A 16,357-nucleotide genomic window follows, 5' to 3' on the forward strand; every position below is an offset into this window, starting at 1 on the left:
TGCCTGACGTCACAGCCAAGCCCACCTCCCAACTGCATGCGATAACAGATGTCGATAGGAACAGACAGTGGTCGTTGCGCTCTCGTAGAGGCTAGACGTTAGGCAGACAGTCCTCGGCCGCCTGCGTGTCACCATCGATAGCGAGGCTAGAGCAATGAGTTACAGTTCGATAACCTCTTACATCAGCAGGATATTGTTCGATGACCCGAAGACGACATCAATTATTTTGCTGATATCTGCAAAGTCGGCAATAATTTATGTATAAATAGGTTCAATTGATTTGTAATAGCCAGTACTTATATTTCATAGTTATTAGTTGTTACTCTGTTCAAATAAAAAGTTTTTAAAAACCCTTTTGTGTGAACGAGAAATATAATTGGCGCAGTCGCTAGGATAGTGGAAGAGTCCTTAGAAGATCCTCGTCGTTCTCAAACGTTTATCCACTATTCTCCCGAACCAAGTTCCACCGAGAAGCAAGTACTCCAGGAAGAATTCCGGCCGTAGACAAGAATACCTCTTCACTATCGTCCGTCAAGAAATATCTACATAGAAATAAGTTTTTGGTGACAGAATATGCAACGAGCCATCATCGTCATCCTGTAAGCATAAATGAACTCAACTTCATCAATTGCAAATACTATTTTACGTCCCCCTACCTTAGTTTTACCAAATTCACCTTCAAGTATCAATTCTCGCCCATCCATTATTCCTCAAACAATTGACCAACCTTTAAATCCCATCAACATGGCAAAACAATTCGACCTGAAGAATTTTTGGATTGTACCCGAATACGATGGAAGCCCAAATGAATTATACCAGTTCATCAACGTATCAACAATGATTCTGAACGAATATTGGAATACTGAAGACCCCGGTTGTTTTCAGAACCATATATTGATACAAGGACTACTCAACAAGCTACGAGGCAGAGCCAAAGACGTCATCTCAGTTTATGGATGTAGTGACTGGAACAGCATCAAAGGAACTCTAATCCAAAACTTCGCCGACCAACGGAATGAAAATTCCCTAACAAGAGATTTGGTAAACCTGCGACAAGACCAGAACGAAACACCACAACGTTTCTACGAAAAAGTCATGGGACTTTTAAACACAATATCAAACTATATCGAATTACACACCGCCGATGATACGATAAAGATCAGCAAGAAAAGCTTTTTCCAACAACAAGCTCTAACAACATTCCTAGCCGGACTACGAGAGCCTATGGGATCCACCATAAGAACAATGAAACCAATAGACTTGGCAACGGCAATGCAGTACATCCAAGAAGAAAACAATATCCGTTATCTACAAAGGACGTTTGGACCCCCACAAGTCCCCAAGAAACCACTCCAGGCCCAGCAAAAAACTGCAGATCACCAATATGCCCAACAATCAATACCACAGCGGATGTACCAACCCATGCAACACTTTCGACGACCCGGACAACAACAACCTCATCAGGCAATGGGACTCCAACCACAATTTCAACAACCGACCTTCAGACCACATTGGCAACCAAATACTCAACAGAAACAGATGTGGCCTTCAGTCCAACCACCACGTTTTGGACAGAATCAACCAAACAGGCAGAACGGACAAGAACCAACACCAATGAGCATCAGTACCAGAAATACTTATGGAGCACCAACGAGGAGCATGAGAACACAACCTCAGGCAAGGCCAAATTTCAATCCAGCTCCCATGTTCAACATTGAGCAACATGACGAAGACTTTGCATATGAAGCGAACCCCTATTACATTGAAGAAACCTGCTCTTATCCCGATCAAGAACCAACTGAAGAATTCCAGGTTCAAGAAGACCAACAGGAACCAGATGTAAATTTTCCATTGGATCCAGGACAAAACCAAGAAACATAGTGGAACTGCATACATTCGACGATAAGAGAGAACTTCCTTATATAACCATTGCAAATCCTCCCCTGAAACTCCTCATTGACACCGGATCAACAAAATCCTTTCTCAATCCTGAATTAGCTTTCCAATATTACAAGGATTGCATCAAAAAAGATCCCTTCGTTGTCACTTCCATTTTCCAAAACTATTCTCAAGATTACAGTGCAGAAATTCCCATATTTCCTGAGTTTAACTCAAACGGCATTCTGAAATTCTACCTCTTCAAATTCCACAAAACTTTTGATGGCCTCATTGGACTCGATAACCTGAAATTTCTCAAAGCTGAACTGAATTTTCCTGAATCCTCCCTTTTAACCGAATACTCCTCTCTCCCAATCCAGTACTACGAAACCAATAAGACCCAGTTCTACTCTATTCAATTGGAGCCAGACAGCGTGACCCAAGTACGACTACCGGTGAAGGAGAAGAATGGAACTATCATGATACCAAGACAGAAACTGCAAGGCGCTTACATCCGTGAAGCTCTCACTGATGCCCGTGATCATCTAGCCTGGACGGAAATTGTCAACTTCAGTCCAGATAAACTCCAAATCGTTCTAGCCGAACCAGTACGCAGCAGCCCAATAAATCTTCAAGAGCATCATATCTATTCTGCTGACATAATCCCATCAGGAAACAGAGACCCAATCAACAACATGGATGATCTAATCAGAACAGACCACCTGAATCCAGAAGAGGAGATGCATATCAGAAAATTATGCAGAAGATATGCTGATATTTTTCACCATCCAGATTCCTCACTCACATTCACCAATCAGGTCAAACACCATATAAAAACCAGAGACGAAATCCCAGTCTACACAAAATCATACCGATATCCGTATGTACACAAGGAAGAAGTCAAGAAGCAAATAACTTCGTTATTGGACCAAGGAATCATCAGACCTAGCCAATCTCCCTGGTCCTCACCAATTTGGGTCGTTCCAAAAAAACTGGACGCCTCTGGAAAAGCAAAATGGCGTATCGTTGTGGATTTCCGCAAAGTCAACGAGAAGACAATCGACGACCCCTACCCTATTCCGAACATTTCTGACATCCTCGACAAACTGGGAAGGTGTCAATATTTCACTACCCTGGATTTGGCAAGCGGATTTCACCAAATAGAGATGGCAGAGGAGGACATCCCTAAGACCGCATTCAACGTCGAAAACGGACACTACGAGTACCTGCGTATGCCGTTTGGACTGAAAAATGCTCCAGCGACCTTTCAAAGGGTTATGGACAATGTCCTAAAGGGTCTACAAGGGACCATCTGCTTGGTTTATATGGATGACATAATCATCTTCTCTACATCTCTGCAGGAGCATATGGTCAACCTCACAAAAGTTTTCCAACGTTTACGAGAAACTGGTTTCAAAATACAAGTAGACAAGTGCGAATTCCTGAAAAAAGAAGTCAGCTTTCTAGGACACATCGTCACTCCAAATGGGATAAAACCAAACCCAGCAAAAGTCAAAGCAATCATGGACTATCCTGTACCTCGAACTGTCAAAGAGATCAGAGGATTCCTAGGACTCCTAGGGTACTACAGGAAGTTCATCAAGGACTTCGCCAAGACTACCAAACCGTTAACCTCCTGTCTCAAGAAAGATGCCCATATAGAGCATACGCCAGAATTCCTAAAATGTGTTCAAACTTGTAAAAACCTGCTTACCAATGAACCACTACTACAGTATCCGGACTTCACAAAGCCCTTTAATCTGACCACAGACGCCAGCAATTTTGCCATAGGAGCCGTTCTATCCCAAGGACCCATAGGAAAAGACAAGCCAATAGCTTATGCATCCAGGACCCTGAACGAAACTGAAATGAAGTACTCTACCATCGAAAAGGAAATGCTAGCAATAGTTTGGGCCACCAAATATTTCCGACCGTATCTTTTCGGCAGAAAATTCAAAATTCTGTCAGATCACCGTCCCCTCCAGTGGCTCTTCTCCTTGAAGGATCCAAACTCAAAACTGGTCCGATGGCGCCTGAAGCTAGAAGAGTATGACTACGAAGTGGTCTACAAAAAAGGCACAAGCAATACCAACGCCGATGCGCTCTCTAGAATAGAGATACATACAAAGGAGCTCCATGAAGCAAACTACGACGACGACAAGGCATCTCTATTCAACCATCCTCCATCAGAAGTTCCTGAGTCTGCAGATGACATCATCAACGATCTGTTCAAAGATTGCTTTCATCAACATTTTCCTGAAGATAAGGACCCCATACCGCAAGAACAAGAAATTCAGAATGAACCCCCAACCGAAGGAGACAAGGAATGCGTGAACCTGAACCCGGAAGTTACCCCAGACGAAGATACTAGTGGCATCACCAACCATACAGCCAGAGAAAGTCCAATATTAGAAATACCAATATCAGAGAAACCTCTCAATGTCTTCAATAACCAAGTCATCTTCAAACGAGTAAGCTATAACCCAGCAAGAACGGTGATAGAAGAAATATTCCCGAATAAAAGAAGATACCATGCTCAGTTGGGAAACGACAATATGGACGAAAATGTTTTTAACTTTTTCAAAGAATATATCAGCCCGGGAAAGAAATACGCTTTGATGTTCGAAGATGAAGAACTCTACCCCAGCATGTGCAGAATCTTGAGAGAGACATTCAAGAATTCCTCTTTCGATCTCATAAAATGCAACCGCCTTTTGGAAGATGTCAGTTGCTCAGCTAGACAATAAGAAATAATCAAGCAGCATCATGAAGGAAAAACAAACCATAGAGGAATCACTGAAACGGAAACTCGGATCAAAAGATTGTATTATTGGCCCAATATAAAAAAGGATATCGAAGAAGCTATCAACTTATGCGAAACTTGTCAAATCAACAAGTATGATCGAAGACCAGAGAAGCCAAAGTTCATGCTGACACCTACCCCAACGAAGCCTCTTGAAATAATTCACATGGATACCTTTCAGGCTGGTGGACAAAAATTCCTGACGATTGTGGATGCATTTTCAAAATATGGCCAGGCGTATCCAATAGAGGGATGTAATGCTATCAACACTCTCAATGCTCTCTTAGTATTCATCAACCATCATGGAATACCACATATGATCGTCACTGATAACGGAACGGAATTCAAAAATGGACTGATCCAAGAATTTGTTGATACACATAAAGTCAACATTCACTATACCACTCCAGAAAACCCTCAGTCAAACGGGATAGTGGAAAGATTCCATTCCACATTGATCGAGCACTTGAGAATATTGAGAGATACGCATAAGAAAAGAGATATCAAAGAACAGATGCTCTATGCCATCCTAGGATATAACAACTCTATCCATTCAGCAACAAGACAGAAACCTATGGATATTCTGAACGGACATCTCAATAGTCAAGACCCATTCGATATCGACATAAGACGAGCCTTGATTAACAACTACGTCCAACAACACAGGGAAAAAACGAAGGAAATATATAGGAAAATCAACGAGGATTTACAGAAACAGAAAACAAATATCATAGAGAAGAGAAACAAGAAAAGAGAAACTCCTATTACCTACAAACCCTGCACCAAGGTGTACACAAGAAAAACAGTGAAAAGAAACAAACTGCTACCACCCTTCTCCCCAAAATCCATCCAAAAAGACCAAACAGTAACTGTCGAGACAGAAAATGCAAACGTCCATAAGAAAAATATAAGACATTTGCCTAATAAGATTACTAAATTCTTCGTCCCTTTACAGTCTTCATCTGACGAGAGGACAGGAGATCGAAATCCAGAACCTCAAGACAAATCCAGGACTACTTCCCCTCAAGATGGGACAAGCAAAGATCAAGACTAGTACCCACGACTTCATCCACTACTACGATCTTCAACCCATCCACGAAGAGATATTCGCTATAGAATCCCAATATGATGCCGTCTCCACAGCAATTCGTAACGGACTAAGTGACCCTTATTTCTTCAACTTGCAAAATTTCGATCAAGGACTGAAGTACCAACTGAAAACTGCCAAGGAAAAGCTACAGACTCTTTACCCTCTCAGTAGACCCAAAAGAGGACTCATAGATGGCTTAGGAAGTGTGATCAAAGCAATTTCTGGAAACTTGGACCAAGAAGATGCAAGGAAATATGAGAATGCTATTGCTTCCCTAGAAAACAACCAAAGGAACATAATAAGTCATGTGAACCAACACATCAGTTTAAACACAAGAATAATGGAAAGCTACAATGAAACCATCTCTCTATTAACACATAATCAAGATACCATCTCAATAGAAGTCAAGAGAATTGAAACCGATCTCAAACGTCTCGTTTTTGACTTCAATCACTATCTGGAAACCAGAAACGTATTGGATCAAATCAACCTGATACTTCAAGTTATTCTACAAACACTAAATGACTTAGAAATGGCAGTATCCCTGGCAAAGATCAATACAGTCCATAACAGCGTCCTCAAAAGCGAAGATTTAAGTTGGATCGTAAGGACACTGCTCACCTACCACTCAGAAAACCAGTTACTCTATAACCAGGAGGACGACATCCATAAATACTACGACGTCATCAAAATAGACGCCTACCACACGGATCATAAAATCGTATTCATCCTTCATGTTCCCTTAATATTCCCTGATACATTCACCTACTTCCACTTATTTCCCATTCCTACACAAAATTCGACAATAATTATTCCACCAACTCCTTACCTAACAGTCAGTCCCTACCTCTACCAATACCTAAATTCACCTTGTGAACGAATTGGCCTGGATTACCTTTGCGAAGAAAATTTCCTCCAAGATACTGGCAGATCCCCTGACTGTGTTACCCAGATGTTGGAAATAACAGATGAAGAAGCAAAATGTGAACACGTTCCAGTTTCGATGAATGCAACACTGATTCTGGAAATGTCAGAAGCCCATTACATAGGAATATTTCCACAGGCCACGAAGATATCTACACATTGTTCCAGTACGAAAGTTATGGTTCTGGAAGGAGTGCATCTGATAAAACTTCCACCAGGTTGTGAATTCAAAACCAACAACGAAGCCTTCATAAACTCCAAAAGTGTCATATTAGACGAACCCCTCACTTTACCAAATATCAAGACAGCTCACATCAATTCCTCGCTGAAATTCAAACCATTGAAATTAGATAAGATTCCCCTGGATAAACTACAACATCTGACCCTAGAAGAAGAGAGGTTACAACTCATCCCAGAAGAAACCAGACAATCTGATAATAACCATTTCTGGATGACTCCCATTTACATTTCAATCACCATCTTCATTCTATACGTAATTTACAGATTGAAAAGGCAAAAGAAGAAAGAACCATCCAATGATGATCCACCAGTTCCCGAACACGAAGCATCATCTTCAGTCTTGTTCGTCCCTTACAAGACTTCCCCAGGGGATGAAGAAGTTACAGTTCGATAACCTCTTACATCAGCAGGATATTGTTCGATGACCCGAAGACGACATCAATTATTTTGCTGATATCTGCAAAGTCGGCAATAATTTATGTATAAATAGGTTCAATTGATTTGTAATAGCCAGTACTTATATTTCATAGTTATTAGTTGTTACTCTGTTCAAATAAAAAGTTTTTAAAAACCCTTTTGTGTGAACGAGAAATATAATTAATGCGTTACGTCACAGCCTTCACTGTATCGAGAGAGGTGAGGGCACACCGATGAATACGCATTACTCAGCCACACGTTGTGGAGTGAACATCTTGCTCTCTTACCGTTGAACGGTTGTTGCTGTGACGTCACACCACTACTAACTTTGTGGGCTCACACCGATGGAACATTCATTACTTGAAGGATCTTCGAAGTATGCAGACGTATGTTTGTGCAAAGACAAGCACATGATGAAAACCCTGTACCGTGCATTCACACACACACACACACACACACACACACACACACACACACACACACACACACACACACACACACACACACAAAATCTCATATGAAAAAAATTCTGAACGATCCATGCACCAGACCCTTCAATGTCACATCGCCTTGATGTTACTAAACAACAACAAAAAAACAATTAATACGTCATAGTGGGGGGGGAGGCCTAGAACCAGCTGTAATCTACTACTGATGTCTTTCATTGAAATCCTGAATATTGTTTTTCAATGACATCGAAATAGATTTCTGTCAGGGTTGTCTTGAAAAAGAGGAACCAATAATCTTTGTATTAATATCAAGCCATTCATAATTTCCAAATTTCTCTGGAACGTTTGTAGCTACCTAAATGTTTCATAGTTCAGAAAATGAGTATATCCATAAATTAACCAATAAAAACAATATATCAAGAAAGTCATAGATGAAATTCAGAAGAAACATGATAAGCAATAATTTTTTTTTGAAGTAAGCCTTGAAATACATGAACGTAAATGTCAATTCGGTGAGAAAATTTAGGGAAAAAACATAAATTTTTCCAATGACAAAAAAGTTGACATGCTTTTTGTTCATTCGAGATGTTTGGAGAAATGCTAACAAATATCTGGCAATGTATGAGGAATTGTATCCTGAACGACGACAAAATAATCATAGATATTTTTGACATTTCAAAAGTAGTTTACGAAATTATTGGATCTTTTGAAAAACCCTCCAAAAGAAAATGTAGGGTTACTGAATGTGATGGCAATAATGAAATCGGCGTTTTAGTGGAGTTCAAAAAAGATTCACAATAATGATAAAGTGACACATACACACAGAAAAAATATCCCTCGGATATTTTTCTTGGAAACCAACAGCAATTTCAATAGTTATGGGTTTTGATTTGATGAATGCTAATATATAAATTGTTTAAGGGGCTTCAACAGGAGAAAAGTTTTTTGTAGATGGCTCATTAGAAAATTGCGCTAAAATAATGGAATTTTGAAAAAAAATTGTGGTCTGATTGAAGTATATTTACCAATAACCAATGTTTCAGAAGGAATATAGGTACATCATCCCTGGAGACAAGAAAATGAATATTTACATGGAGTTACCAATTTTCAAGAGAGATATGGTGTTAACGTATGGCTTGGTGTTCTTGATAACAAAATTATTGGCCTCCACTATTTTAAAACGTCTCTGATCGGAGAATCATACTTGGACTCCTTATCAGGGTCTCTAATTGAGTTTCTTGAAGATTCATCTCTTAGTCTAATGAGAATATATGAGTATTTCCAACACGACGTAGCTCTAATGCATCACAGAAGATTGGTGTAGAGATTTTTCCCAATACAACTATGCCAGGAAAATGGATAGCAAGTAATGGTCCTATTGAATGACCACCACGTTCACCGGACCTTCCTCTTCTAGGTTTTTCGTTGTGGGGGTCCATGAAAGATTAAGTAGTCAGAACGATCTCCTGATTGAAAGATTCAATCAGGAGATCACTCCACATTTGTTAGAGAACTGCCACAAACACCCTATTTCTAGAGCAAGTATTTGTTTGAGAAGTGATGGAACATTTAATGCGATATCGCGTAAGGCATTACGTTAAAATATTCATTTTCTACGATTCATTGTTCCGTTACATTGGCCTAAGATGAAAAACAGAGGTTGCATCTTTTGATGCAACCAACTGATCTTCAGCCTTTCCCGTTTCAGTAAATGTTCACATTTATTTATTGTATCATTCTGGGAATAAAGACCTATTATTATTCTTATTATTATTATTCTCTTTCGCAACTGTTTCTTTTTCAATGAGGTGTATTACTATACTATCAACTATGTGCTTGCAACGATATTTAGGAATTTTAATTCTCATTAAAAATAAAGGTAAATGATGGAATTTTCATGAAGTGTTTTTTGGAAGAAACGTCGATAAATACATATGTCGTAATATGTCAATGAATTTTTAATCACAGTGACTACCAAAATGTATGAAAAAATACAGCGTGACTCACGGTCGATGGTAGGTTAGACGTTTCTGGAAAACACAAACCATGATTTTCCACCTCTCACATTTCCTTACCTGTTCTATCGATCTGAAATATTTTCAGCATTGCGGCGTTGCCACTTCCATCAAAAAGTCCTAGCAACTTTATTTTTTTAAATAGAACACCTCGTATATTAATACATTTGGAATCGCTCTGGTATTTTAATACTTTTTTGTTGATAATGTCCTATACCTATCTCTACCTGTTTTCGAGATAAAAAATAAATTGTGCTGAATATGGTCCAAAACATAGCCTTAATTGAAATTAAGTACATTAGTACTTTCAATTCATGAAAAATTGATATTTTGATGATAGTTTCAAGAAATCGACTCCATATCATACAGGGCGTGCTAAAATTACTATTATTTCCATTGTGCATAAAAGTAGTCAAAAGCTCATTTTTTCAAATGAAACCCCCTGTATATTACTCGGTAAATTGAAAGATGGTGAAAAATGCTTCAAGATGATATATCATGTCCCTATACCTAAATCGTCAAGTTTTTTCAATAAAGTCGCTTCTTCTAGAAACATTATTTTTTTTAGAATTTGGATACAGGTAGCAGTGGAATTATCAAGCTTATAGCGGTTCGGTTACTTTTATAAGTAATTTACAAAGAGTTATCGATGGTGTTTCGAATCATCTTCCAAAATGAATGCAAATATCGATTATTCAAACGAAGTTCTTATGAAATTATTTATTATACACATGTCATTGTCAGAACTGGATCTGCAAAATTTTTTCAAAAACTTTTCAAAACAAAAATATCATTTAGAACTGACGTACACCAACTTAACTTGAGATTCAGGATACATTTAACAATACCGCGGATCTTCCGTTTCCCATATTGCCTACTCATATAATCGGATATCTATTGAATATAAACCTCTGCCATTAGGAAACTTCAAGCGAAAGATAAAAAAATATCTTCTAATAAATAGATCCAACTAATCGAATTATGTCGAAATCAATGAACCGTTCTCCAATATATATATATATATATATATATATATATATATATATATATATATATATATATATATATATATATATATAAAATCAAGAAAGGTTAATGCAGTCAAGCTGGAAAATAATTCCATGAAAATCTAAAGATAAATAGATTAGTATATACAGTGTGACCCATTTAAGATGGAAGCACCCTTATAAAACTTACTTTTTTTAACCGATTGGAATTTTTTTTTTGTTAGGTAGATATTCAAAAAGTCTATTAGGACACCAAATATCATGAATAAATCTCAATTTCCAGGGCCAAGTAGTCTTATTTTTCAAGGTCAAAAATCTAAAAAAATTACTAGCGATTTTTTTAGAAAAACTCTGACTACACCACTGGATTTGTGACATTTTCTAATGGGTAACATGTAAATTACGTTGAAATGCGTCAATCAATAAAAAAGTTATAAAGGAATGAAATTTGAAAAATATGCCGTTTAATCAACCCACCAATTCATGTTCAGGAATTTTATGAAAATTCTGTATACTCCACTGGATTCAGGATGTCTTGAAATATCACTGGTTACAGTTTCATCGAAATCTGTTCAGTAATACAAAAGTTATAAGGGAATGAAATGGAAAATAATTCCATGAAAATCAAAAGATAAATAGATTAGTACTTTTTGATCATTCCCATATTGATTTCAATTTAAGAGCATCGTCAGTACCGGGCAGGCGGTCCTCGATTGAAGACAAAATGAGAAAAACCAAGAAAGTACTTGATAAAAATAGCTGCGTAAACGTAAGCGAAACATAAGTGGAACCACCTATTGGTGTGACACCGGTACTGACGATGCCCAATAGGCTGAAACAGCTGTATACCGGTGGCTCTTAAATTGAAATCAATATGGGAATGATCAAAAAGTACTAATCTATTTATATATTTATATATATATATATATATATATATATATATATATATATATATATATATATATATATATATATATATATATATATATATATATATATATTGAATGATCCAACTAATTTTCCTTTATTGTAAGTATTTTAATATTAAATTTCACAAAAATTTGAAGCTTTATATCTTCTATTAATTATCTGCGAGCGTTTTCGACAGCTGGTCATCTTCTTTGTATTTCAATTTCGCTGCATATACTACTGCACTGTTCTTAATAGCATACTGGTTTTTTTTTCTTTTTTCTTTTTGTTCTTACGGTTGGATAGAAGAGCAATCTCTGCGATGATTTATCATACGCAAATATTGAATCCTACCATTTGATTAGTTGTAATTGTATGGAACCATCAATAAAAGCCATTACAATTATTATTATCATTATTATTATTATTATAAAATTGATCAGTATTCTGATTGTAGTTTTTGATGCTATATATAGAAAATCATAGTTGTGCCTAACGAGATCAGTTGTTGAACCAATCAGATTTTATCAAATCAGCAGCTTTTTCTCCAATCGCATATGCTGGCACATTTGTATGAGCAGTCAGAGGAAGTGGTATAACACCTGTGTCGACCACACGTAACTGTTTTATTCCATGAACTCTCAAACGAGGATCTACTACTGATGCTCCATTATTCTTAGGACCCATTTTGCAAGTAGCAACTTGATGGTAGAGACTACCAATAATGGTTCTCAGCGAACATTCCCAATATTCGTCACTATTGAACTGGTAGCCTTCACAACCTGAAAATGAAATATACTTTGGAAAATTCCTATTCTCCTATAATTCAGAGAGTTATCAAAGTTTTCAAATATAGCTAAGTATCACACGATGTAATATTTTTAACTTGATGAGGAGCTGAGTTACTCAATTAGACTTGATTTGAGGAGAAAAAATATTAGTCAAAGTCAATGAATACCATGGAAGATGAGGTACCCAAAGTAAATGGATTGTTGGATTATTAAAATATACCTGATTATCATCTTTTATATCATGAAAACCTAATGGAAAAAAGGGTTTTGACTTTCTACTTCTCTATCTTTATACAGAAAATAATAACACTTTTATTGCAAAACGGTCGACACAGCAAACGTCAGGGACAGGTTTAAAAACAAGTTAAAATGTATTTACCACATCTATAAATGATGAGGGAAGGAAATATCAAAATATTGAAGTACAGCATATAAATTTAAAATATAAAACAGTATTGAAACTTCCCCACAAGTCGAAACAGCTAAGAATTAATACTAACTTGCGATTCACGGCACCGTTCAGCCGTCAGGCTGGAACCACCGTTCGACATATCGATGTTATAGATCCTACATGAAAAATAATAATTTTTACTCACATCAGCACTTACCAGGTATTTTAGTGTCAACTATTTTAGCTCCATATCTTTGTAGAGACGGGCTTTGGCTAATCCTTTGTATTTCCCTTATTGCTGCTATGAAAGTTCTGACATCGTGATTTTCGGGATCAGATAGATAGTTCGCATAGAATTTGGGTGAATCTAATGGATCTCTAGACCTCAATTCTATGTATCCTCTGGATTTTGGATGAACTAGCATAGGAAATACCTGCAAATTGAAGACTCGTTTCAGCTCACAAGATAAGGGACAAAATTATAACATATATGAGATATGGTGGTGCCCTGAATTGGAACACCTCAGGAGGACATCGAGAACGACCTTTAACAAGGCAAAACGTACAAGACTCGAAGAGGACTGGGTTATATATCAAGCCAACCTCAGAGAGTTTGAAAAAGTCTGCAGGCGAAAACAAAGAGAAGCCTGGAGAGCCTATTGTGAGGCAGTCGAAGATTTTCCACTAGCTTCTAGGCTACAGAAGGCACTCTCAAATGACCACCATAAGACTGTTGGCATCCTGACGAGGGAAAATGGCGACAAAGCCGCCAACCTCCAGGAGAGTGCTGAGATTCTTATGGAAACTCACTTCCCAGGTTCTGTCTTTCCTGGAACGGCGAACTGGACGGATGTATCAATAACACCCTCACAATATGACTGGCAATATGCTAGTACAGTAATTGATGAGGACAAAATAAGATGGGCTATATCGAGCTTTTCCCCCTTCAAGTCACCAGGGCCTGACGGTATAAGACCAGCCCTACTTCAGTGGGGACTGGACACGCTTATGCCACACCTGGTTGGAATATTCAGAGCCTCTCTAGCTCTGAGGTATAATCCCAGTAAGTGGAGAGAAGTAAGAGTAGTATTTATACCCAAACCAGGTAGGATGGACTACACCCTACCAAAAGCATTCCGACCAATTAGTCTCACATCGTTTTTCTTAAAAACCATGGAGAGGCTATGTGAGCGGTACATAAGAGATGAAGTACTTGTTAACAACCCACTTCATCCGAATCAGCATGCATATACCCCGGGAAGGTCTACTGATTCGGCCCTTCACCATGTGGTTGGCAGAATCGAGAGATCATTGGAAAACAAAGAATCCACCCTAGGTATATTCATAGATATTGAGGGAGCGTTTGATAAAACAACCTTTCCAACAATTACCCAGAAACTACACTCCAGGAATGTACCCCTGGTAGTAGGAGAATGGATACTCCAGATGCTCTCTAGCAGAGCAATAAGTATTAATGTAGAAGACATCACAGTTAAAGGACTGGTCATGAGGGGATGTCCACAGAGAGGGATCTTATCACCCCTTCTCTGGAACATAGTTCTGGATACCCTAATTAATCACCTTAACAAAAATGAATTCTACACAATTGCATACGCAGATGACATAGTTATCTTGCAGACCGGCAAATTTGTAAACACACTGTGCGATAGAGCGCAGGATGGGCTCAAATTGATAGAAACATGGTGTAAGGAACACTCACTGTCGATCAATCCCAAGAAGACTGAGATGGTCCTTTTCACCAGGAAAAGAAGTTTAACGGGCTTAAAACCTCCCGAAATCTTCAAAAGCCAACTAAACTTCTCTGAAGAGGTGAAATACCTTGGTATTATCCTCGACAAGAAGCTAACATGGAACTCTCATCTACAGAGTAGAGCAAAAAGAGCATACGTGGCTTATGAGCAATGTCGGAGGACAGTGGGACGCGCATGGGGTCTTTCACCCCGTGTAGTCGCCTGGATCTACACTGCAATAATAAGACCTATGTTAACGTATGGAGCCATTGCATGGGGACCGAAAGTTCTACAAGCAACGGCCATCCAAAAATTATATCAAATACAGCGACTGGCTTGTTTAAACATCACAGGAGCCATGAGAACAACACCAACCGCGGCAATGGAAGTAATCACGGGTCTGACCCCTCTGGATCTGTTCGTTAAGGAGGTTGCGTTAATGGCCATGGTACGATTGCACACGGCTGGTGTAAACCTAGAAGTAGGAATGGGTCGATTGAGGCTGGGCCTATGGCGGGAAGCGCTTACTGCGCAACCTCTGCTGCAGGCAACAAGTGATGCAATTGAACCCAGGTTTGTGTTTAATAAACCCTACAAAATACAAATTAAGCAGAACACAGAGTCAGATGCTACAAATGCAATACGGATTTATACAGATGGCTCAAAAACCAAAGAAGGTTCAGGATGTGGAGTGTACTCCAGATCACTAAGCCTAAGGATCAAATGGGGAATGGGAAGAAATACCAGCGTGGTCCAAACAGAACTGGCTGGTATCTCAATCGCCACAAAAAAAATAACCAAGAAAAGAATTTCGGGCAAAAACATAACAATCTGCACTGATAGCAGACAAGCACTATTAGCCTTGAACAGACACCGTGTTACTTCAGGGCTAGCACTAGAGTGCCACCAAGATTTAGCCAAAGCCTCGGTAGATAATAACATTATCCTGAGGTGGATTAAAGGGCACGAAAGGAGTAAAGGTAATCGCATTGCCGACTCTTTAGCCAAGGAAGCGGCTGGACTAAGAATTTTAGGACCAAGTGGCACCCACGGCCTGATGACTTCGACAATTGCGGAACTAGTCAAATGTTACACCCATGCTCAATCTTTAAAGAGATGGGATGAAATCAAAGGATGTAATCTTGCCAGGATCACCTTGGGCGACCCTGGGAAGCTGGCGCCGAAGAAATATCTGGCGATGACCAGGAAAAATCTACGCCTTACAGTAGGATTTCTGACTGGCCACTGTCAGCTAAGGAAACACCTACATAATATGGGGCTAGTGGACACACCTCTATGCAGGATGTGTGAACAGGAAGATGAGACTGTCAGGCATGTCCTGTGCGAGTGCCCGGAGTTATCGTCAATAAGAGAGTGTGTGTTCGGCGAGTCTTGGCCTACACCTGCCGATATAAAGGAGATGTCACCCAGCGACCTGTCCACCTTCCTGGAAAGGACAGGATGGACGACGACCTAGGAGGACAACTCCTTGGGAGGATGTACAATGGGTCACATGTGGCCTAAGTGCGTGGGCTTACACTCACCCTCCCTACTCTACAGATACAGAACATATATGAGATACTGTAGCCCGTTATCATTATAATAAATTTCACAAAAATAGCAAACTTTATCTATCCCAGTATACAAGGTATTTCTTTATGGTAATGATAATATTCGAGTTGATTATTTTTG

General features: G+C 38.8%; 2 protein-coding genes across 2 annotated transcripts in view; one reads left to right on the forward strand and one right to left on the reverse strand.

Annotated features, from left to right (window-relative positions):
• Positions 1-537: 537 nt before the first annotated feature.
• Positions 538-2,853, forward strand: LOC141483922 (uncharacterized). Its single transcript, XM_074178993.1, has 2 exons — positions 538-599; positions 662-2,853. Exon 2 carries the CDS (start codon positions 745-747, stop codon positions 1,879-1,881), a length of 1,137 nt encoding a protein of 378 aa, XP_074035094.1. The 5' UTR covers positions 538-599; positions 662-744; the 3' UTR covers positions 1,882-2,853.
• Positions 2,854-12,161: 9,308 nt separating this feature from the next.
• LOC111514779 (glucose dehydrogenase [FAD, quinone]-like) overlaps positions 12,162-16,357 on the reverse strand; it is a 46,392-nt gene continuing 42,196 nt past the window's right edge. Inside the window, exons 8-9 of the mRNA XM_074179100.1 lie at positions 13,132-13,348; positions 12,162-12,514 (exon numbers count right to left, since the gene is read on the reverse strand). Coding sequence (XP_074035201.1) covers positions 12,234-12,514; positions 13,132-13,348 — 498 coding nt within the window. The 3' untranslated portion in view covers positions 12,162-12,233. The remainder of the gene's footprint in view (positions 12,515-13,131; positions 13,349-16,357) is intronic.

This window comes from Leptinotarsa decemlineata, unplaced genomic scaffold, assembly GCF_025532065.1.
Source record: "Leptinotarsa decemlineata unplaced genomic scaffold, Ldec_3_MD MMD2_tig00004307_RagTag_RagTag, whole genome shotgun sequence".
In the NCBI taxonomy this organism is placed as follows: domain Eukaryota; kingdom Metazoa; phylum Arthropoda; class Insecta; order Coleoptera; family Chrysomelidae; genus Leptinotarsa; species Leptinotarsa decemlineata.